The sequence below is a fragment of the Corvus brachyrhynchos genome, unplaced genomic scaffold (genome assembly GCF_000691975.1).
Source record: "Corvus brachyrhynchos isolate BGI_N302 unplaced genomic scaffold, ASM69197v1 scaffold128, whole genome shotgun sequence".
In the NCBI taxonomy this organism is placed as follows: domain Eukaryota; kingdom Metazoa; phylum Chordata; class Aves; order Passeriformes; family Corvidae; genus Corvus; species Corvus brachyrhynchos.
In genome coordinates, this window is record NW_008239648.1 from 113378 (window position 1) to 139369 (window position 25992).

Here is a 25992-nt window from a genome sequence, read left to right on the forward strand (position 1 = left end):
TTAGAGGCCTGAGAAGAATCCAGTCTCCTCAGCCAACCACCATGTCACTGTACCAGAGGGGCATTGTCTTTATGTTTGTCATCACGCTGCTCTGGCTTGTACGAGGTAGCATTTCTTCAGTTCTGCCCTCTACACACTGGCATGTACTAATCAAGATTCCTCTTATAATTCATTAACTGGCTCAAGTTGACTCACTGACTGGCTCTAATGAAGCCACCTGGTAAATGCTAAGTCAAGCAACAAGAAATAGCATTACATGTTATGTGATCAGGCAGGATGTGAAGCCTTTTTGTTCTTCCAATAAACAGTGTAATTAAATATAGACTGGTGATTGTAACCTGTTTGGAAAATCATATTGTGAGAGGATGCATCTGTTTTATCACAATAAAACAAAAGTTGCATGGAGTTAACCCTGAAGAGCTTCAGTCAGATAGGACATGACAGGTTCTTAGGCAGATCCACATTTACATTGGATGTGTTAAACAATAAAACTGAACCGTTCATAACTGGAAATAGTTTGCAGTATGCCTAGATTTGATCAGGTATTTCTGTCTGACAGCTGTTTGGCAGGGTAGTCAGAATATGATGTTTGCTTTTAGTTTTCACAGATACTTGTTTATGCGCAAAATCAGCCTGCATGTTAATAGATAAAATGAAAGACCAACTTTGTGACAGCTTGAGCACAACTTGAGCACCGTAACTGAGGTGGGCTTAATGAGTAATCTCTGCAGGGTGCCAAAACAACAAATATCTGCCAATTTAAACAACAGAACAACAAAAATGCAAACCCTCAAAATCGGCAGTGTTCAAATACTACTCTGAGTAAAGCCTATGGTCCACTGAAATCACGCATAGATCACAGCTACAAATCACAGACACAAAACAAGACTATTTTGAAAATACAGACATCAGGGAGGACAGACTCAGTGTGCAAGTCTCAGTAATGGTACCAAGTAAAAGATTTCAATCCTATTCAAGCTGAGGTTTTTAAATTTTATCTAGCATGATGAGCCAAAATAAATAAGGCAGCACTTCCACAGAAATGCAAAAAGACTTTATTAGTTCAGTCAACAGATTTTCCTTCTTATTTCAGTCATTACTTATTAAAAAGGGTCTGAACAAGCAAGCAGTGCTTCCTCAAAGTTTGTAAGTTGTACTTATTTAGCATGCTCAAGCTGCTTGTTAAAACAAAGACCAGTCTCCTATGTTACAGAAGAAACTCCTTCTGCACCCACCCGCCCCCCCAAAAATCCCCAATAATTTCTATTTTATGGGTATAGTTATACACGATTCAATGCATCAACTTCTTAAAAGGTATGTTGAAGAAAATAACTGATGAAATACTCAGTCATGTTGGCTGAAAATCTTATTTTCCTCACTGTTTTTTATTATATATTATAAAGGTACATATTTCATTATCACACAGTTCCTGAGACACTTAATGCCAAGATGAAATTGCACATACAACTATCCACATAACCAGTGTTAATTTACATGTTATATATAAAAATCCCTACGGAGTGAACAGATGAAGTACTCAAAAGCGGCAGCACCTGAGGCAGACCAAAACCTTCCAATACACAGCCACAGCTTTGGATACTACTACAAAACACCCTGAGAAGAAAACAGCTGTATTTTTGTCCAAAAAGCTACTTCACTGGCCCATACAAAAATTACTGTAAGACCAATCATTCCTCCATTAATGGTACTTACATAGTTGTCACACATTACTGTGGCCTGGACTTTGAATCGACAATCACTAAGTGAGCACAACTACACTGTAACAGGATCCTACTAGGTAGGAAATGTTCACAATTCCCACCTGCAGGTTTGTCTTTCCCCCCACCCCCTATAGAGAAAACAACATCTCCCCTTTATGCTATAATAGCCAACACATTAACGTAAGAAAATTGAATTTATCTCAGCTGCACTTAAACTTTTATTTTCCTTGAGGATGTAGGCTTCTCTTTCAGACTAACGAAATACAGGATTACCTAAAAGGTTTTGTTTCTTTTAAACCCAGAAGTTACTTCCTTAACTTTTCTGGTTTTATAAACCAGAAGTTACTCCTTTTTTTGGTTGGTTGTTACTAACTCAGAAGTTAATTTTAAACTTTTTTTTTTTAGAATTCTCCAAATACATCTCCCCTCACTTAAATATCATACAAAAATCTGCATCCTCTCTCAGTAAAATCACCTATGGCCTGCTCAGTCACATCAGCTCCCTCTGTACTGCAACATTCACTATATTACACTGAGCTCAGTATAAACAATCACCAAGTTCAACTGCTCTAGAGAGCAGCTAGCACAGAAGACAAAAATTTCAGGTTAACATGATATAGAAACTGTCAAGACTGTCAAGCATCTCATTTTAGTTCCCCCACCCCCAAACGAACATATTTGTGTTTTCATTTTTCTCTCTCCTACCAACAGTTCTTTGTTTTCATTCTTAAAGCAGTTGCTGAGTAAATGCCACAGGTTTCCAGAGTGAGATAATTTCAGTTAGATATTGTGAGAGTCCTCATTGTTACAAAGTTTTGGTAAAACTAGGTAAACTTAATTTAAAGGGGAATGACAGAAGTTTGTATTACATATAAAGCCAAACGTTAAGTGATTTTATTTCATCTTAGTATGCAGAGCCAAGATCTGGAAATAAAACAAGTAATTCTAAGGCACAACAGAAAACAAAAATTTGCAGATATATTTCAGGCTATATCACTTCTATACTGTATTTTACTTATCATACTATTTATGCTTTGATTTAGCACCCAATTTATGACAGTGGCAACATGTGTTGATAAAGTCAGAGCCACAATCTCACAGAGATAGTGTCTCATTAAATTATACTGGCAACTGCTCTGTCTCCAGCCTTTCCCCCTGGATGAGTCCTACATAACTATGTCATAGGCTTCTCCAATCCTATGTTTGGTCCTGTGTCCTGGACAGACTTTGGACCCACATGATAGCCCTGTCCTCAGCACTGTCTCAGGCTGCTTTTCATTTTGCTCCTGACAGGACTCCTTAGTGCACTGTGAACCTGACTAAATATTGCTCTACTGCCTCTGGAGCTGCCAGAGTCTGGCTTTGCCACTCTATCCTTAATTTGGTTTCTTTCTTTTTTCTTTTTTTTCTAATTTTACTAATCTGTACTCTAGCTTCTAGACATCACCAACTCTTGCTTTTTGCAGGAACTTGACAAAAAAATCAGATTTAAAAAATCATTTTGCTTGCAGAAAGACTTTGCAGTAACTTCCAGAAAACAAATCTACTTTTGATCCACAAAATCCTACAGTGCCTTAAAAGTAAAGACTTTCAATCGTTTTCCAAGAAGGACAAATTTCCATGCATCTTGGCTGTGATACTCCAAGCTTTCTTTCTTCTCTAGGACAAGGACATTAGTTTCAGAAACTCATGGATATCTGCTATTATCTTCATACAAATACCACTGCCTTTCTCCCATTACCCTAACAAAACAGCCAAATAAAAACTACGTTTCTGATGATCTCTTTCTTTATCTCCCCTAAAAAGACATTGAGGTAAGTAATCCTGGAATTTTTTGACAAGGTTACAGTGACTACCACTATCTCACACAGAACTTTAATCTTCCCTACCATTAAAGACTATTTTGAAGAAGAGCCTCAGTGTCCATTGGAAAGGGGGCTTCACCTGTTTGAATAGTAATAACCAGTACTCTTTATGGCCTAGGTTATCCAAGACAACTACATGGGACTGGCAGACTTCAGTCACAGCTTCATGTCACAGGCAGGATACCTTAACCAATCTAAAAATGGCATTAGTGCTGATGTTCAGGCACCTGGATCCCAAACTGACCAGAAAAGTTTCACATCTATCCGACTGCTGGATGATTAAAAAAAAAAAGTAATATTTGAAACATACTATTTCACTTACCCCACTGTTAAAATCACCAACAGTAAAAAAATAAAAAATAAAAAGGAGAACAAATAAATAGGTCTGTAACTTAAAGACAGTGGTCTGAAAATTGGATTGCCTTCTGGTTTCTCACGTCTGTAGCAGGCGAGAACTTCTCCACACGGCAGAAAAAACCAGAAGCTAAGAATAAAATCATGCACTTCAATCTGGCAAAAAACTACACTAGATTAAAACCATAAATCATAATTCCAAGAATTATTTTATAGCGTATTTTAGGAATTTTAGAAGCATAATACTTGCCTTTAAGGCCAATGGTATTTTTAATCAGCTACTTAAAAAGGAAGAGAGAAAAGCAGAGAGGTGATTTAAAGCAGCCAAATTCTATCACATTACTTCCTGTGTATTGCCTAGAGGCTATGAGAAGTTAGCAATCACACTAATTTGGTGCCATCACTATGAAAAAGATTCAAGAAGGCAATGATGATGATTCTGGCAGAGAATTACTACTTTCCTCCCAGCACACAGAGAAACATATGCTGAATACCAGTATGTGATTTCTGTTTAAAAGAAAACTTCTGTGTGGAGCTTTCCTAATCCATAGAGAAGATTCGGACTGAAACAACAAATCCCTAGTGGGTATGCAGTTCTGCAACACTACTATGGTGAAGCCTGCCTCCTCAAGGAAGAAATGAAATGTCTTGAAATATTTTTGGCAGTTCAAGAGAGGTCTATGAACTTATCTCAAGTACTTATAACTCTCCTTCATACGGAGAGGGTAAACTAATTCTGCACTTCAAATATTCTAAGAGTTCTGTTTCTGTGAATGATCCACATCCCTCAATTCCTCAAACATTTAGCTCACACTTCTAATATCACTTTTCCCCAAGACCAGCTTATTTCTCAACATTTTTTGATAGATAATATGCTAACCTTAAGGAATATGTAAGTTCTGAGCCTTAATGTGTGAACTTAGTCCAGTCTTTTACTTCAGAAGTTTCTAGGCATGTTCACTGGCAAGAGGCTTGACAGCTCAACTGACCTCTCATCCTGTAAATTCTGGACCACTCAGTGGGACAAAGCATGACTGGTTTTATCTGTCTACTACCTTAGTATCTCCTTTTGTATTATTCTTCCTCTGATGTATATCCATCAGGCAGTTGGGATTTACAAAAAGAAGAAACAGAAGCAAGAACATATTCACTACGAGAGAAAGACGAATGGAATTCATCCTCCACACTTGCAAAAAGAATTTGACATTTGGGGCATTTTCAATCCATGTCAAATTCTGGCTGTATGCCAGAAACACAGGCCCCAGCCAGCAAGCCTGGAAAGTGGCCATAAGCAAAGATCACTTGGTTGAACTTCAGCTGTCCAGGCAACCATCAAATAAAACTGTTTATGTCCAAGTCTTTTACTAATAAATAGGCAAAATTTCTACAGCATGACTGCACTGGCAGCGTCTCCTCAGCAGAGACTAGAATAAAAGAAAGGGTAAGGATACAAATGCTGCACAGACTAACTCTGGCCCTGTTTCTATTGACAATAAAGTTAAAATCTTGCAATAACACAGTGGAAGTGTACAAGATTTATAAATATATAAACCAAGTAATTCTGAAGGGCTCCCCTACCATGCCCTAATACAATCCTAGTTTTACATAAATGTCATGAGCCTCAAATCAGTAGAGAATTACTTTCATGGACAGATAAGGGAGATGTTTGGTGATGCATTACAGAGCATAGGAAAGCATAAATGCTTCTGTATCAGTAAGAAAAATGACAAATTTATCTCTACTGTAACACTTTCTGCTATTGCTGCAATGGCCTGTCACAGAAGGAAATCACTTCCTTGCATCTATTTCAAAATAAAGAACCTGCATAGTCTGAGAGAGCATAGGAAAAGGAACCCCCAAGAGTGTGGTAGTTCTCTCAGCAGATTACGTTTCAGGACTTTATGATCCAACATCTAAAATGTATGCAACAAAACATCTTTAATCAAACAGCAAACTCCTGCAAAGCCTCTTTCATATCTATGCAACTGACAGTAAAAAAATCAAAACATACAAATTGATTAAATTTGCCAATTACTATTTTAGTGAGAGCTCTGAAAACATTCACTTCAAATCCAAACCTGCCAAAGAAGACCCTGACTATTGGTTTGTTGATCATACCATTTACAGCACCAAGTCTTGGATGCTAGAAAGAAAGGATGGAAAGATAAAAAATTCACATTAGGTAGACTAATTTACAAACAAAGCAAGTAGCACTTTAGCTCTGTTTCATGCATTTAGGTTTTTCTTCTTTCCATAATGACTGAGAACTAATTTTTTTATTACCACAACTTTCATTAATAGCTGGCTTATCTTACTTTTAAAGCAATCACTAAGGATAACATCTCTGAAGCCTTTTAAAAAGGAATAACAAAACAAAAAAAGCAATTAGATATGAGGTGAACTTCTTTTTTTTTTTTCCTTTCAAGTAATTATGCTACAACAGATAAAACCATTTTCTGCTGTGTACAGTTTTAAGCCTGGCACTCTAATGGCACAGAGGCATTACAGCATCCCAATGGCTGCACCTCTCATGAGTTCATGCTAACAGATTTGGGTTATTCAGCCACAACTAGTCTTCTGGCACTGAGCGCCACCTGCTGACAAGTCTCTCAAGTGTTGCAGAGCTGGCACACCAGGTCTCAATTTTGTCAACCAGCTCCAGGAAAATGCTGCAGTACGCAAAATAAATCTACTTGAAACACTTTTATAGCAGGAACAGCACGTAATTTCAAACACATTCTTAAAAGTAATGGGTTTATGCCCTTATAAAATTTGCTTTTACCATGTAAGGAAAAAGGAGAAGACGTGGCACAGAGATTTCACTATATGATTGCTAAACAAAATTAATTACTATTTTATATTAACTAAGTCTATTGCCTGGCTTAAGCCCTCCCTGAAGATTTCTGTAACAATTTCCAAGGCAATACTGATGCTGTAAGTTTAAAGCTTTACCATGAAATGCAAATCATCATAATTGTACATAATTACCTGAGTACATGTTTAGCTAGCACTGCAATATTCAAAAATCAATGACGTTTTTATTTCTAATCTGATCATCAGACATATAAAAGTTGTCCGAGCCATTTTGTTGCTGTTGTTTTCTTCATTTTAATTGCCATGGACTACTGCCATGCTTTGTTGATCATATTAACAGCAAAAATGTACCTCATGTACCTTAACAAAAATGACAGGCCATACATCCACTGACTGAACACCTAAACATTTAAAAGTTAGCTCAAGTTGCTTCCAGTTACTGGTTAAATTTTATAAAGTGACATAATACATAACACTTTGGATACTACTATATTTTTGTCAAAATATATCTGTTTACAAGGAATAACAGGCTTTTTTTTTAATATCTAGCTCCATAATTTAAGTACAGAAGAAAATGCTAACTATGAATCTCTCATTAACATAGTGAATAGCGTAAATGCATAACTCTAAGGGGCTCAAAGACAAGAGTTTAAACTTGTAGTACCTTCAGCATTATAATTATCTCTGTCTTGCATGGTAAGTCAGTAGAAAAGTATAACTGCTACTAACAAAAACACGTTTCATTCTTCCACATACAATGACAAAACTATTATATGCAACGTTCAGAAATAGCAAAAAATAGTTTTGTTTCAGTCCTTGCTACGATACCCTGATACCCTGATTGAAAAAAGGAGAATCGTTCAGCAATTTCCTTTTTTTGCTAAAATGACTACCAAGACACAGCTAACGTTCTACAAAAAATATATTGACTTAAAGCAAAACATATTGAAGACACTAACAGAGTATGAAACCTCCTACAGTTAACAGAGGCAAAAAAGAACAAGGAAAATAAGTTAAAACACTCACATAACATTACACTGTCTATAAAAACATATCTAACAGCATTTCAGAATTTCACTCTTTGTTAGTATTCTATTATACAGTTATCTAATGTAAGAGAAGGGAAACAAAACAATTTGCAAACTATTCCACCATGAAATTGGCTCTATTTATATGATATAAATACTTAGGAGATACAAAACTTTACAAAATCACTTTGTATATCCTCTTTTAAATTGCAAAACAAAAAAATTACCTGTGACTGAGGTCACGAAAATTTGCTTCGTAGGGATGTTGACAACACAAGACAACTATGATTTTGTAATTCTTAGGGAAAAAAAATTGTAAAACAAGCATTTACAATTAATTTCTGAAAAGGAATAAATAATCACATTCAGGTCTATCAGAGCAACATTTAGATGAACTGCTCCCAAATAAAGTGGAGAAACCTAAACGAATTTATAGCTGATGAAACAGTGATCCTCTTGAACAATACAGGTATGAGAGCCATCAGCAGCAAGAACATGTAGTTTCTGATCTTTTACAGGCCTATACTTTTAAGGAATTTCACCAGAAACAACCCATCAGAGTATTATTTTTTCATCTTGAGATACAGTCAAGACTGCCAAGTCAGGGCAATGCCAGCCATGAGCACAGACTGGGAGAAAGAAGAACACATCAAGAGCAGCCCTGCAGAGAAGGACTTGGGGATGCTGGCAGACAAAAAGCTGCACGTGAGCCAACACTGTGCACTTGCAGCCCAAAGGGTCAACAACACCCTGGGCTATGCCCAAAGCACCATGAGCAGCAGGACAATGGAGGTGACTTGCTCCCTCTACTCTGCCCCGTGAGATTCTGCCTTGAGAACTACACCCAGGTCTGGGGTCCTTAACACCAAAAAGAGAAGGAGCTGTTGGAACACGTCCAGAGGAAAGCCACTAAGTTGATCACAGGGCTGGAGCACCTCTCCTTTGACAACAGGCCGAGGGAGGAGTTGTTCACCCTGGAGGAAGGAAGATCTTCTCCAGGAAGATCCCACTGAATCCCTTAAGCACTTAAAGGAAGCTCATTAGAAAGATGGAGGGCGACTCTTTACACTGCCAGATAGTGATATGATAAGGGGAAACAGTCTTAGTCTAAAGAGGAGAGGTTCCAGCCCCTGAGCTGAGTCTTGCTCTGTGGGGAACAAAGCTCTGGCACGAGCTGTGAGAGAGGAGACCGCCCCAGTACTGACAGTGACCACTCTACACCACCTTGATCCTCTCTGCTCCACTGCAGGGTTACAGCAGTGGTCCTTTCGTGCACAGAGACAACAGGCCTGACTACTTCTGGCTCACTGGAGTGACCAGCTGGGAAGAGGCTGTTTAAGAGCAAAATGCCCCAGAGTCTACAACACCTCTCAGCACTTCTACTGTGCGCTGTAGAAGTGCTGAGCAGATAGCCCAGGTGTAAGGCCTTATCCATCATCACAGGCATAGGATCATTTTATGATCACCCCTTCTCAGAAGGCAAGGCCAATACTGACACCATCAGGCATGTTTAGCTCCTGTCTTTTTTCCAAGCCCAAAAGCTGGTAGAATTCTTTACTGAGGTGCAGGAGCCCCTGTGGGTCCTAAGGGAAAAACAGCATGAGCAGCAGGATTAACCAGATCCAGTGCAGGCTGCAGTGGATCACAACCATTTCCTTCTGGGGCAATGTCTGCTGATCCCAAGGCAGCCTCAGTACCAAAGGCTGCATGTAAATGCTGTATCCTGTACACGTACATGAACTTGACTTAGCTGTGGAAATAAAGTTGCCTGCTTTCACAGTTAACCCTGTTTTCAGTCCCATCCAGTCTCCTGTGCAAGGCAAGGACTTCCACATCTAGCACCTGCAAAGTAAGTCTGCATGTCCAAGAGTGGCTTAGCCCTTCTGGCAAGCTTTGCCTTGAAGAAGCAAGGGAAGTGGTAATTCTGCTCAATTTAAATTCTTCAGATGAAAGTTAACACATCACACTTCATGACAGATCTTCTCTGCAAGGTAGCTTGAATGATCAGCATTATTTTCATTAAAGGTGCAGACACTCTGAACTCTCAGATAACAGAGGCCAGATAGAACTAAATAAACTAGAGTAAGTTACTTAAAGTACAAAATCCACGTAAAAAAATAATGCTAACATTATCACTGACATACAAATATATCCCTGATTTACTTTCACAAGCTGCCTTAACAGTAAATTTCACTTACTGGTTTAAAAAATAAAACAACAAAAACCCACATTATCCTCTCTTTCAGCTTACCTAACATCACTTAGTGCTTTATGTATTTCTGCCTCCTTTTGTACCAACTTCCTGTTCCCATTTTACCTTTTCCCTGAGAAGCTGACCAGACTAAGCCTCTCATAATTAGGCCCCTTTAGAAGTGCTCTCATGGCTTTTCTCTGCAACCTCACATTGGGTTGAACTGGCAAGGTTTTGTAAAGGGGTGCATCCTGCTCTAGTGGAAGGTGTTGAAAGGGGTTGGAACTAGGCAATCTTGAAGGTCCCTTCCAACCCACAACCATCCTATGGCTCTGTGCTGCCCCTTCCCCTGCCCTCCTGCAGAGGCCACCATGCCCTGAACACAGAACCAGCCACCATGTGCCATCTGCCCTGGGGCACTTGTGGGCACATCGATGGCTGCACTGGACGTGATGAGACCTCACTCCTTGCAGGTGACACTGGAGGTGACACGGTGCTGGCAGTGATGGAGTTGTTTGTCTCTGTCCTCTTGGCCCTGTGTAGGCCTGCACTCAGCACACAGGATTATTTTCTCCTGCTCACTGAAACAGAGGTTTGGACACCAGAAAGCAGACTTCAGTAATCTTGAACTGAAGGGGAAGAGTACCATTCTTATGACTAGACTCATCATCTCAACTAAACCTAGCAGAAACTAATCACTAGCACTGTTACAGGGCATAACATTAAATAACTAACAAGATAGCCTACCCCAAAAGCATTCCAAGACTCCTAATCTTCTGCAATCATTATCCTGCTTCTTATTTTCTCTTTTTTCAACTTTTTGTACTTTTTAAACTTCCAGGTCACAACAAGCATACAAGCTTTGTAAAATAACGTTTTGTACCAGGGTAAATGACAACCACCTCATAGTGCCTTGTAAATATTAAACAGCAGTGGAAGCAAGAGAATGCTGACAATCAAGTGTAATTGTAGAATGGGAATCAAACGGTTCCACAAATAGACAGAGGAAGAAAAAAGCTTTCCTCTCACAAACAGCCATTTAATTACATTTCACAGAGCTATTGCCCCATGGGCCAAAAAGAATGCCAGGCTAAACCTCAAAGAAAAAAAATCACAAATATCTCCTACATGTCAAAACCAATCCACAAAGGCAAACACTACTGTTTGTCCCTTTAGTAAACAGGTACTGTTTGTTTGCTTTTTTATGTGGCCTACAAACTCTGCACATAGCTGCATACAACTGAGAAAAGGAAGTCACACAAAATATTAGCCACGTAAGGTACTTATTTAAATTACATGAGATCTCATTAGACCAAAAAAATTTCTTTTTAATTATTAAGAGCATGTAAACATTTAAAAATAAACTGCAAAGAAACCAATGTTCATTTCTGTTTAAGAAAAGAGTAATTACAGTACATAAAATTCATTTCCCAATTACATATACAGCAAATCCAAGAGCTTTTGCTGTTAACTTTCTATCTACAACTGTAGATGTGTTTCTTCAACACAGTCAAGGAAATTACCAACAGCTACTCAGTCAAATTTACTAAATCTATGTAAGGGTTAAGTCTTTTCATTATAAAAGAGTGTAATGAAAATCTAAGCATCAAGTGTAGAAAAGAACAATCCAAGTCCCCAGACACAGATTGTTAGGAGTTATGGCCACTTAGAAATAAAAAGAAATCACGCAACTGAACTGCTCGTCCAAACAGCTCTCCAAAAATGCAAAGTGAAGTCCATTCACTTTAATCACTCCAGTGAGTATCTTGATACTCTGATCCTGGGTCTGAAGGACAATGGCAGGGCTACACAATTCAGTAAAACAGATGTAAAACTTACCATAGAGGTCACTGATCTGGCATCTTCTTCATAATTTACTACAGGTGGTGGTTCTTTCCCATCATTCTCTTGAACCTTTTGTTCCAGTAGTTCTTTCTGGGCTGCAAATTTTGCCTCAGAGCATCTTAATTGTTGGACTGTTTGCTTAAGTTCTTCAAGCGCTTGCTTTTGGCTCAGCAAGAGCACAATACTGCAAAGAAAAATAACAAATTAAAAATATACAAGATGCAAAATAGTTTCTTTGCTTCATAAAAGCTAGGGGAAAAAAGCATGACAATTCCTCAACATCATCATTTATTCAAAGGTAAGGCAATTCTAGAACATTTTCAAAGCAACAAGACAGTGCAAGCAAACACATTCTCTTCCCTCTATCAGGAAAACACCCATTCTCTTCTCTCTATCACAAAAATCCTGTTGTAATAAATATAGGTGAAACTCCTGCTTTTATCCACTTTTGACTGAATTTACAAACACTGGACTTCCTCCTCCTTTAGAGAATAAATAAATTTTACATAGTGATTTCCAGTGATGAGAAACTCACTCCAATCAGTGTAGTTGTTACAGTAATAATTTGCAATATTAAACTCACCTCACATCCAGTATAAATTCATATGGCATCACATCAGAGATATCTGTTTTTTCCCTCTGCTCCATAAGTATTTCTGGACTGTGCTATAACTGTCTTCTTACGAAGCTAAATAAATTCATCTTTATGAGGCGCTAAAAGCAACTTTTTGTCTTCTGCTTATTTTTATGGTTCTTCTATGAATACCACTCATACCCGTGAATACTCAAGACAGTCATAATTAAATCATATTGAAGGACAAGCACTTAGAGTATCTGCAGATACCCAGATGACTCTATTATCCCAGATGACTCTATTATCCCAAATAACTGCCAAAACCAAAGAGTGACAGAAGCTGCCTGAAAGACAGAATCACCCACAGTATAATACAGACACCCTTAAAACCAGTCGACCAGAGCCCAGTGACAATGTGGTCTATAGGAGATGCAGAGTTCTCACAGCCTACAAAAACAGACGAAGGAGGTAAATGGACCAGAACTATGAAGAAGAAGAGGATAATATGAAGGAAAATCACAGTATTGTGTTGCTCTGTATCTTCAGGACAATCCCTGGAAGACAAGCCCTCCTGCAAGCCCTACTCTTGCAGGAAAAAAGAAAGGCAAATGTTGTTCATACAGGGATTGATCCTTCAGAAACTGATGCTCAGCCAAATGAGTATTTAAATGGGTTTCAAAGTAACAGGAGAACCACCTGTCATAAAATCCTCATTGGCAGGAAAACACGCAAATCATATCCATGTAGGTGAGCATTACACCAAGTCACTAATGGACAAAACTCTGCACCATCAGCCAAATGATCATTCATTCAAAAGGCATAAGTGTGAGGTATGCAGACATGATTCCCAAATCTGAAACTGAGATTTGGCACAAGCCTGCACAGATTTAAAAGCATCAGAGAAGCAAATGAACAATTATCCTGCTGTTATGCTCAAGATAATGTATTTTCATCTAGTCTCCTTTATGAGAGAAAAAGGACATCACCCTGTGAAAATAATAGGCTTCAACCATCAGCTAGGCTTTGGTGAATGCTGGCTAGAGTGATATCCCCAAACACGGAATGATTTCAACCTATTAGGACACAGTGATAACAAGACATATTCTGCTAGTGAAAAGCTAGTGTCTTTCCTGAAATGTGGCAAGATGGATTACAATCTAATTTGGCTTCCCAAATCCAACTTTTAATGCTTGCCACTCCAGTCATGCATGAGGAAATAGAATCTATAAAATTACTTGCCTGTGGCTTGCATGAGTACAAACTTTAAAGTCCTTGTTGCTAGCAATAGCTGCTAGCAATAGCTACTAGCAACCTCACAGAGTGACATCTTGTGTGAAGGATCCCTGGAGATCAGGGCAACATATAAGCAAGTGGTAAAAAGTTGAACTAAATCAAAACCCAAATATTCAATATGCTGTCATGTTGAGAGGGCAGATGGTATGCTTGACATACACACATATAAATAACATACAATTAAAACATTTTCTGTGTTGAAGGTAATATCATCTTTTGAAGATGGAAAAGGATATTAGTGCCAGGATAATAGCACCAAGACACTGCCAGAAGGCATGACCTTATGCAGTCACAATTAAACCCAGTGCAACGCTGGACAAGACCTTCTGGGGACAGTAAGTACAAGCTGAAACATCCATATCACTCTGCACTGCAGCTAAAAGGTGAAAACGGGATTTGTTGGAGGTAGGCATGAGCAATGACAAATCAGAACAAGGATGATTTCAGGGAAGCCTTCATCTTACAACTAGATATGTAAGCCAGGTTCCCTGCCTTTTAGTAAGACAAACAGGTACTGGTGCAATTTGAAATGAAATAATCTCCTCAACACCACAAACATCTGCTAAAGGATCAGTCAGATAAGCCTCCACACAGTTAGAAATACAAGGATGGTCTGAACTATTTTGAGAGAGGTGTAACTGGTGACAAAACAATGCTGAGGGGGAAAAAATCAAATAACACCCCATCAAACTCAACTAGTTCAAATCCAGTTTATCCTTTAAGTAGCATACAGTAAGGAAGACAGCTCAAGAACAAAAAATTAGAAAACACACTGTGAGTGCACGTGGACTTAACCAAAGAAAGGACACGAAATATCTAATCAAAACAGAGATATCATACACATAAATAACATTCTGGATGCGAATTAAATACGATACAATGTTTCATGTGAGAAGGTTACTTCAACAAAGAGCTTCAAGACTTCTTCAGTCAATGAAGGATTACCTGAAGGACTTGCATTCCAATTCACTACTGCTACTGTAAATAAATACTGTAATATTTATTACCAAATTAGTAAGATTAAGACTGACTGCAACAAGAATCAGAAAATACCTCTACAGACAAAAGGTTTCTTTATCTGCTGTACTGACTTCAGTTTAGAAGAGTATGTGAATATTTTTTCTAACCAAAGGTAGAAGAAAAACCTGAAGACATTGCCCAAAAATGATTCTTTATAATAATGTTTTATTTATGGTGCACTACAACACTCATTAAGCCCTCACCTTTGGTATTTACTATGCAGTAGTACAGGATATGAGATTTACATTCTTTACATCTACACTTTTGTAAAGGAAATGCAAAGAAGAATGAACTTAACCTCACAAGTTCCAAACATGTTACTGCATAAGAACAAGTCATGCACGACTCTGAAAGCCTTTCACAGAATTACACCTATACAAGGAATTCTGTCAAACAGAAAGGCAACTGAATTCACTCATCTTCTCAGATCAAGTTGAACTGAACTAATGAAAGGTCCAGCTCTTAAGCCATGCTGAAACGATGACAATTATATTAAACTCATGGAGCTGCTCAATTCTTCAATAGGTTTTGGTCTGCAGTGGGCAAGGGTTATTTTAGAGATGAGAAACTAATTTACTGTTGTTTTTCACAGTATTTGCTACACACAAAAGCAGAACAAGATTAGTGAAAGTTATTTCTTATTTAAGTTTTAAGAATTGCATTATAGACATTTCCCCCCCTCAAATGATTGTATTTCGAAATTTAATTTCAACTTACTCAGATTTCTTTTCACATGTCTTAGAGGACTCTTCTATTTTTTTCTCTAGTTCCAACACCAGTTCCTCTTTGCTCAAAAGGGTTTGCTGTGTCTGCATCAGTTCTTCTATTACTGTTTTTAACCTGTAAAATAGATTTCAAAAACCCAAGTTGTGAATGCATAAATTGTATAGATTTGGGAACATTGTAATCTTTTTCCTGAAGATGTAAAAGAGCACTTTTTTTTTTTTTTTATCTCACTCAGCGCTTGGTGATAATTTTTTTCTTTTTTTGTGTGGATATATCTTTACATTGGGAATCTGCATTATTACAGATTCCATACTAGCCTCTGTATACAAACAAGGTTACAGAATGATCTGCTGCCTGCAGGTTCTCCTATCAAGAAGTATTTTTTCCAAAAATACATGATGAGTTCTGTGAATTAATGCCTTCCTAATATATTGCCAAATTATGAGATGCTTTAAGAAAGACAAAAGCCTTCCAACTCCTAAAGCATGCGTTAAATAAATACCCAGAATCAGTAGCTGGGTTGTATTTACTTCTAGAAATAGCAAAAATACAAATGATCACTTTCTGTTGTAATAGTGATTACATCTTGATTCACAATTATCCTTTTGAGGTTACAATCTCTGGCAATGGTTAATTCAAAGTAAAGATAAAACTGTACAAAAACACTCAATACTAACAGAGAAGGGGTTATTACACTTTAAAACCATTACTGACACTTTGTAATTATCCTGGTAAATATTCCAGTAACAAAAAAAAAAAATCAGTGAATATACAACAACATTTACATTCTGAACAATGCATGTAAATGTCTTACATAATGATGACTTCTAAAAGGCATATCAATGTTGACTTCAATAAATTAAGTCAGAACAATCTCTTAAAAATAAATAAGCATGTACATTTTTGTTTCCTTCTTGGTATTTATCTATGCATCTTTGACTATCTTACTTTATTTCCCCTGTACTTTCAAGCCCAATTTCAATAAAATTACTGAAGTAAAGAGTGGAACACAAGCAAAATACATGTAGTAATTACCACTGCACAGATCTATGGACCAAAACCATTCCAGACCAGGGAGTGGCACACCCAACTCTCTAAATATCTAGGAGGCACATTCCACATAGCCATACATACCAAATTGAATTACTTGATTCTAAACACTGAATCAGTCCTCTCCTTCCAATGCATTTTATACAATGTTGATTATATATGATCTGTACTCAGTCATACGTTTTATTCTAGGAGACTTAAATTACTTTAAAAAGCCAGAGAGTGAATGACCAAAATTTATTTCCCAAAAGACAAACCTTCCACATGTGTTTATTTTGAGATAAGATAAATACTTAAAACATTTCCCTCAAAGTAACATCCTCACAGCTCCGCTTTTCATAGATATTTTTATTAGTTTTAGGCTATCAAAATCTGTATTGCTGAACTTCTCTGTGTTTTCTTACACTGGGTCTCCAACTTATTGCCAACTAATGTTTTTTATTTCAATACCTTGTTAAAGAAAGTAATTAACAATTTTTAACTGCTTTTTGATCAGCTTTCTAAATAAAATTTTAATCTACATTGTTTTTGCTTAACAACTGATTTACAAGAAGCAGATGTTTTACCTAATGATCTTACATCAATAGTCATGAAATTAAAACCTAATTAATAAGACTGTTCATCACTGGAAGGGAAGAGTATATACATGCAGATCCAATATCTTCCTTATTTCACCACTTTAAAAATATTAGATTTTATATTTTATATTGCAGCATCAGATCAAAATATTAAGTTGATGTAGTTCTTCCTGAAACTTCTGAGATACTTCAGGACATTTTTATTTATCTTAGAGAAAAGAAAAAAAAGCTATCATATACACCAAACTCACTTGCCTCCTTCTACTCAAAATCTATTTTTTGTTTAAACAATAACTTTTTCCCAAACTGGCTACAGCTGACTAGCTGCATCTGTCTTGTATCATCTTGGCTGAGGTCTGCCAAAGGAATTTTCTTGGGGTGTCGTATTTGCCTTCTGGATACAGTCAGTTTACAAAAGGGTTTCTATTACTAACCAGTTGATCACTGTAACACTTATCAGCCTTAAAAACCACACAATACCCCTACCTGGAAAGCTTCCTTTTGTATTTCTTTAGTTATAAGCTCCATTCTGCTGCATCTATCAGTTAAAATAAATCCTTGATCTTACAGAATTTGTATTTCAGAATAATTGGATATGAATATGCTCTCAGCTTTTAATGCATATCTCTTCAAAGCGTAAACTTTCATTCTGCTATACTTTTCAGAATTTCTCAGTAGTATGCAGTGACATTTATTAATATTTATCGGAAGACACCTTAACTCATTCCTTAGAAAGGTTAGCTGGTCAACACTGACTTTTAACTAACTCCTATTGTCAAAACTTTATTCATAAATGTAAGTTTACCTTAAAATGTAAAAGCCAGTTTTCTCATCACACTCCCTTAAAAAATACTTTATTAAAACCATTAAACAGTTATGATGCAAAACTGTCATTCTTCCATTGCATACTCAATACAACAGCCGATTCAACCAAATATTATTGATTACAAATCAATATATGTCTCTGAATGTTTTAAATGTTTGTGAAATAAATCCACCATGTGCACTTATTTTATTTGGTAGATACTGAAGGTAGTTCTCCTCTGCAGAAACATAATGACATAGCATTTTAAAGCTCTAAGGTCACACTTTCAATACTAAAAATCAAAAGTCAAATTTCTATTGTTTCATCATGTACAGAACTGATTTTTTAAGAAGTCATCAACTACGGATAAATATGTAGCACACTTCTCTTACTTGCAAACTTCTAGTCATACAGAGTTAATGCAGTGGAGGCTTTTTGGCTGCACTGGCTTTAAGGCAAGACTGTAATAACATACCTAAAACACAGTTTACAAGGTCTATGAGTAACAACAGATACAGAGAACTGCAACAAAAAATAAAGGGTTCTCACCTGCATTAAAAAGCAGAAGGATAAACAGGATAAGACTAAACACTTTTTATAGTCCCACGGGACAGTGAACCTTCATAAATAATCTGCACTGCCTAATATGATCTTAATAATCCAAATAAGAGTTTGAAAAGTGACAAAGAATGCTGATCATACAATGTTACTTGAGGTAGGAGGAAGGCTCTGAATGTAAGGCATGCAAAAGGATTATTATGGACTCTATGACACACTATACCTGGGCTGTCATTTCAACACATATGGAAATAGGCAAATATACAGTAAGGAGAAAATAATCCAAAGCTTTATGTGGAGAATGGAGCATGGTTCTAAAATGACCATTACCACTCAAAAATGAAATCTTGGAGATACAGTAGATGATTCCCTGAAAACCCTGGCTTGATGAGCTGCTGGGGTCAGAAAGTCAAATTGAATTATTCTCTAGGATTTGTTAAAACCAAAGCAAAGTAAGAACACAGGAAACTTTCGAAGGCCTCTCTCTAAATTATGTATCTGGATTACCTGTAAAAGTCTAGTCATTAATCTCAAAACCAATATAGTAACCTTGAAAACATTTAAATAAAGACTACAAGATAACTAAAGGATGAGCAAGCTTTGCGAAAGGACAGACTAAAGCTAAAAGAACACTCTGAAATAGAGATCACAGAACAGAAGGTGAACAGAAATTTATATTATCATAGGCAGAAAGGAATAGATTGTTCCTATTCTCTTCCAAAACAAAAGCTTAAGAGACATAAAATGAAAAAAGATATCAGCAGGTTCACAAAATAGGAAGCTAATTTCTGGAATTCCTTGACCAAAAATTCTATGGACAACAGATACTTTTACACACTGAACATGACTGAAGAAGGTCTGACCTAATACAGTTTAACTGTTTTTCTCAGAGTCCTAAATCTATACCAAAAAGTGAACACCTTAAAGACAGCAACTTAATAGAGATACCTGATTCCTGTTCCAGAAATAATGCCACACCATAAAATTTCTCACCCAAATTCACGAAACAATTTCAAGTGGATGAATGTAAGATTTGCAAGAGAACACAATGAAAATTGTACTGAAAATGTATATATGTAGGCAAATATACAGACATAGCATTTATAACACAATTATACATTTCATCAGAAATGTTTATCAGAAAAGCAACATTTCATCTCTTTTACCTGGATATGTTGCTGTCTCATTTCTAAACAGTGGGACACAAAAGGCAAGCCAAACAAGAACTTACCTTTTTGAGCTATGGAAGGCAGAATCTTAGAAAAATTGTAATATTCTATTGAAAAGGGAGGTTCAATATTAATATATTTCTTGTTACTGTGCTGAAGCACATCAAGATGTACAACATCTACAGAGTTGTAGGCAGGAATAATCTCAATACAGTAATGATGCAGAACATATTAAAAAGAGAAATGTTTAAAGGAACAGGGTGGGCTTAACCATCATGGGATCCTTTCATAAGATAAAGCTGCTTTATGACTAAGGAGGCAAATCCTTCATATTAAAAAAATTATTTCAATACTTATCAAAGGAACAGATTTACGAAAAGTAATCAAATTATACAGGAAAGAGAGGATGATTAACAACCTTAAAAAGGAATTAATAAAATCCAGAGTTTCTGTCATGTTGAGAAAACACAGGGATTAGAGTAACCTGCAGAAGACACTGCAATACATTTACACTTGAAATACCTCAGTTTGATTTTGATTTTCAGAAAAACTTACAAGAAATAAGGATCATAGTTTGACTAAACAAATGAAACTAAAAAAAACACAAAACCAAATGTAAAACCTCCCACATTACCACAATATACCTGCTGTAGTGCTAGGTTTAGTTTAGCAAGCTACAGCTTTCCTGAGAGCTCAGGGGGGCTGCTTAGGGCAGTGTGACCATTGTCACCCTCCCGTAGCCCATTTTGGACGGCTCCGCAGTTTTGCTCTGGCTACCTATCAGCTCTACAACACAGCGACGGCGAAGGAAGCGAGAAGGGTCTCTCCATGAGGGTTTAAGAGGACCTTTAATGGTTACATCTTGTCCCAGCGATCCCCAGAGGCACAGAGACCTGGTGATCTGGGTGCAGGGGGGATTTCAGGGGCTCATGGGCGGTACATGGGCAGAGTTGGGGTACAGGAACCGATAGGGAGAACCCGAGGGACTGGCCAAGGCTAGGGGCAATGGAAAGCGGGCGGCGGGGAACAATATGGGATTGGAAAAGCAGTGGGTAAACAATTCACCACATATATCACTGATATCTTATTTGCATCAGTTATACTTTCTAAGGGGAAAATACTTCAAATAAATCAAACACGAACTGAAGTACAATAGACACAGCAAAAACACCATCAACCAATGAAATTCTGAATTTCCCACTTTTAAGGCATGATTAATAGTTGCAATCTCACAAGTGACCACGCAGGACCATTTTATGTCAAAAGTTGAGGCTGATAATATACACACATAATAATCTCCGCAGTCGATTCATTCCCCATAACAAATGATTAAAGGTGAACTTGGCAAAAGTAATGAAAATATTTAACTAGCCAATATATTAACAAAACACAGAGAGGCAGTTCATCACCCTGAATAGCTAAAAGCTCTATGAAATGCTATACAACAACTACATCTGTGTTACTAAGTTAATATATTCTAAAGGTTACAATAATGAATAAGAATCTCCTTTGCAAAACAAAAGGAAACACTTAAAAAACAAGAGAAAAATAAATTCATGAAAATTTTCTACATGGTGATTTAAATCACTGACCACATAATTCTACTCAGTGGTTTCATCAAAATATTTTGCTATTTTTCCTAGAGCAGTGAATGTAGAAACACTTCTGGGAAAATGAACCAGCATGGTCCCAAGGAGGACCCATGGTAGATTTGGGGCGTTTTATTAAATGGCACAGAGAGGAACACACATCAAAAATGATGGCAAGTTTTTGGGGAGACTAAGGAGAAGGTTTTTGTGCAAAGAACGATAGAACCAGCATGGGTAAGCGTCTGTTGCCTGAAAATACTACATTTAGAAATTGGATCTTAAAAAGGGGACACAGCCATGCAAGGATCTGAGTGAGCGTAGATATAACATAAAACAGCATTTCCGAAGGATGAAAGATTTTCAAAGAGACTTACATGACTTGCAAACTTTCTGCTGTTAAATTATTCCACATGATCTCATTAGCTTGAAGGTTTTCATTTTCTTCTAGTAAAGATGTATCAAACTCTATTTCTTGTTCAATGACTTCTGATGACCTAATTTAGTAAATAATTGTTATCATTTCCAAATCAACATGTATCTTTGAGTAGATAATAGAGCAAATCACTAGGTTTTGAAATATTTTATTAACTGTAGTTAAAATTACGTATGAAATAAAAGGATAGATAGCAATTGGATATATATTCTTTTTCCTTTGAACAAAGAACATAATTCTAAAATCTCATGAGATAGTAAAACGCACTACAATTCTTTGAATCAAGTTCAAAGCACAATAAAGGCTCTCAAAAACTACCAATGTGAATGGGTGACTCCTACCTGCTTCCACTCATAAACCTGCACGAGACGACCATCAATTCACACGTAACAACAACAAAAAGATAATGCAAGAAGTCTTAGGAATATTTCTTCATATACTGATATAGAGTAATAGCTCAATAAATGGGAAAGACACTCTACTTTTTAAGTAAAAACTTTCTTGCATTATCTGCATGCTCTGAAGTCTCAACCTGCAATAACTGCAGAGTACAAAGGTACCTAGAGTTGATTTTAAACTAGAACAAGTTTAGCCCAGAATGCAAATTGCATCTAAATAAACAGTAAATTAGCTGGGTCTAGACTGTAATGTGTAGTCTGCTATCAGTACCAAAGTTATGGCTCTTCTCATGTAACTGGAAATTTGTTTTTCTAGAGCTAGCCAAGCAGACCGTTCAGCCAGCTTTCTGTGCGTGCAAGTAGAATAATTTTCAAATTAGGATAAAATTTTACAAGTAACAATGTAAAAGGAACCAAAGAGAAGCAAATTCTTCTGAACACTTAAGCAGAGTTGCAGTTTAATGTAGGGTTTTCCCAAGAAGAAACATGAGATGAAAATGCTCACCTGTGAGTATCTATGAAGTCATTATACTCAGAGTTAGGGTCTATCTGTTCCACCGAGGTCTGGATCTCTTTATGGACATTCACAATCTCTTCTGTTACAAGACTGGTGATCTCGCTATACTCATCCAAGATCCCTTTTCTAGAGAGGAAAAAAAATTCTAGTGTATAACATGGCACTGAAGGCATAGATGACACTGAAGGTGCTTCAGATTTTCAATTTGCTGTTTCTACAAACTCTTGTTGCAACTGGCTAAAAAGGGAAAAATAAGACAATATATTATTCAAAGAAACAATGCATCACCTGTGGCCTTGTCTCTAAAGCCTTAGGCTGGTTACGAGTCTCTTAAGACCGTGCTCCTTCTGCTGATTTTAGTGCACCTACACACTGCATAGCTAAACAAAAACTGGAGAGATTACAAGGAAAGGCAATGTATAGAGCTCAGTGATGATGCTCTTCTTCACACAGGACTTGCCATGCTTTTTATAACCCACACCAAAGATTTTCATGTTTCATGACAAAATACATTCTGGCATAAGGCAAAACGAGTTACAGAAATATGTGCATTTCCTTTAAACACTGGGTTTAACTTTTTTTTTAATATATATTTATATTATGATTTGCCATTCAGACAAAAACAGGTAAGTCACAAGTAAGCACATATTTACAAGAGGAGAGAAAATCAACCAAGAAGTTGCAATACGAAAGTGCAAGCCACCAAACCTTGTCTTTACCTGCTTCCAAGAGTGGGAAAAAACAAGTGAAGAGTGAATGTCAGAGGAAGAGGCAATACTGTGACGCTACTCTTAATAGCATCCAGTGACACATACTCAGAACACCCCTCTATTCTCCTTATCTTTTAGCTTTCTTTCATAATGTACCTTCATAATTATTTCCTATTTCATTTTTTATCCCCGACAAATTTGCTAGCGTGCCAGGATCTGAAGCATGGTGGCCTCTCAAAAAACACTGATGAATTTTGGCTAGCCAAATACGCAGAGAAAAAAGTATAAATACATTTTTCCTGGATAAGATCTCAGGTGTGATAGGATTTTTTCAATACATTTGTTCTGGGCAAAAAACAGACAAGAGAAGGCATTAAATCTTGCCTTTTCTGAGAATATCATGTGTGAAAAGGTTCCAGAAAATAGTTCATGGACTGTGATGAAAAGATAGCTAAACATCAACTACAGCAATAGAGAAAGAGAATAAGCAATAAGAGAAAGAGAATCTGTATCAATTACAGTGACAAAAAAAGAGGAAAAAAAATCATTAGCAATATTAATATATACTTTTTTAAGTTTAAAAAACTAATTCACCTGCAAAATTAGGGTTATTGAGGAAGTATTGTTTCACGCAGGGTTGTCACACTAGGCTCTACACCTGAAATCAGCATCTCTTTATGTACACTGAAGTTATTACAAAAGAATAATTTTCCAATACATTCAGAACTCACAAAAATGTCTGTGTAGTGATAAAATTATTTTTTACAGGTTTTTACTCCAGGCAGAGCAAAGATGAGTGGTTTCAATAAGTTCTTGTTCCATCATAAATTTCTTCAGTCAATTATCGTATCTCATGATTCTAAAAAATCACCTTAATTAGAGCACACACATTTAAATGTAGCCTTGTGCCATGATCTTGCATAAAAAATTAAAAGGATTGTACAGAGACTACTGTTTATTAAAGGTTTATTTCAATAGCAGCACCTGAATAAAAAAATTAATATGATACTGCATAGAGAAGCTAATGATGCCTGCACCATGTAGAGTGTGGGATCCCCAACTCTCCTCACTTCTTGTGCACTGCAATTAAGACGAACACCGACTTCAGCATAGGTAACAAAATGAGTTAAAGAAGAATATTTCACATCTAAATGAACAATACTAACAGAAAAAGGTAACCACCCTTTTTTTTAGGCTAAGACAAAGACACAGCATGGTGGTTACAAACCAGAAAGGAGGGCTGAAAGTCCTCAATAACTGTTCTCAGAGATCATCACTTTGCACATACTCTGTAATGATGTAAAAATGATCTTTTAGGGAAGAGGTAATTGTATTTTTAAGGGTGGATTCCTTACAGTGAGATCAAGTTTTTCAATAATACCGTTAATTCTTCCCCCCATATCATCAACCATGCATCTGGCTTGGCCCTCCTCCACAATCACTTTCAAGACACTTGGGCAGTTTAAACCAAATTTGTTGCTGGTGGAATTTCATAATAATGACTGCCAGAGAGGCAGCAAACTTGCCGTAGTCTGTGTCAGCTGATGCACAAATCATGAACTCAAATATAAATACTGCAGTCAATATGTAAGAATTTGTAAGAAGATGGTGTCTTGTTGGTAGGCTTAAGTAAGCACTCGGAACTACTGTCTGCATCATTAGGATAGACTTTTTTCAACTGTTACCCCTGATAGATAAGTAATTAATCAAGCACTGTTTCTTATTTTCAACTATTCCTATAAATTAATTAGAATATTACACATAGAAAATTGTACAAGTTAGAAATATATAAGAATACATCTTACAGGGCTTTAATCATTTCTTCTTGCATCTTCTGTAGTGAATCAAGTAACAGAGGAAGCGTAGTATCATAATATTGGTGCTGATGTAATTGTGCTCCTTTCAGTGCCAACACATACTGGTTATGCAACATATGAAGTTTCATAGTGGCTTTTTCACACCGATCTTTGGCTTTCTCTGTCTCCTTTCCTGAGAGAAAACAAATCAAAAATGCACATGGTGATTTAAAAGTATACAGGCCTGTAGATGACACATACCTGGTAGATTCACTGTACTAGTTAGAAATATATAAGAACACATCTTACAGGGCTTAAAGTCTGCCCCTTTTTCTAAGGTACCTTTTTTTAAGGTACATCTCTGAGGAAGGTAAAATCCAACCATTTTCAGATCATTGATATGATCAAATGTCTACGTTTCCTAATTAATAAACTATGTAAGAAAAAGGTTATTTTCTTTGAGCAGAAATGTGAGAATTCTTTATCTAAAAGTATATGAAAACCACAAGTGTAAAAATAACTATGAACAAGAAAGAAATCTCAGACATGTGACTATCTAAAAGCTATTCTTCTATTTGCAAATAAATAAAAGAGGAAGAGATGTCCTACTACACCAGATTCATTAAAAATCTATTATTTTTTGTATTCAAGCATTCCTATTGCTACATATAATCCTAATAAAGTAATGATGCAGTCTACATATGAGTAGCTGAACCCTCACACTACTCCTGCTCAATATGGGCAGCTTCTCTCCTAGAACTCAACATTTCATTATCACATGATATCCTGATCAGGAGGTTTGGCTCTACAGCCTCAGCTTTGCACCATTGAGACTGGAAGTCCTCAAGTTCAAGCTTGACAGGACCAGTTCAGGGTCGAAACACAGAGCCACAAGATACTTCAAGAGGCCACCTATTCCATTCTTTGCCACAGTAACTGCACAGCTATGTGGGGTATG

The 25992-nt window shown here is 36.8% G+C and overlaps 1 protein-coding gene across 5 annotated transcripts in view; it reads right to left on the minus strand.

The window, feature by feature from the left end:
• FER (FER tyrosine kinase) overlaps nucleotides 1-25992 on the minus strand; it is a 158621-nt gene that overhangs the window by 93740 nt on the left and 38889 nt on the right. For 3 of the 5 annotated variants that reach the window (XM_008639842.2, XM_017742362.1, XM_017742364.1), the window contains 5 exons: nucleotides 25044-25227; nucleotides 22517-22654; nucleotides 21555-21674; nucleotides 15423-15545; nucleotides 11813-12002 (listed from right to left, as the gene is read on the minus strand). In XM_008639842.2, the coding sequence (XP_008638064.1) occupies nucleotides 11813-12002; nucleotides 15423-15545; nucleotides 21555-21674; nucleotides 22517-22654; nucleotides 25044-25227 (755 nt within the window). Of the gene's footprint in view, nucleotides 1-11812; nucleotides 12003-15422; nucleotides 15546-21554; nucleotides 21675-22516; nucleotides 22766-25043; nucleotides 25228-25992 lie in introns of those variants that run through there. The other 2 variants (XM_017742363.1, XM_017742365.1) reach the window with 2 other exon arrangements.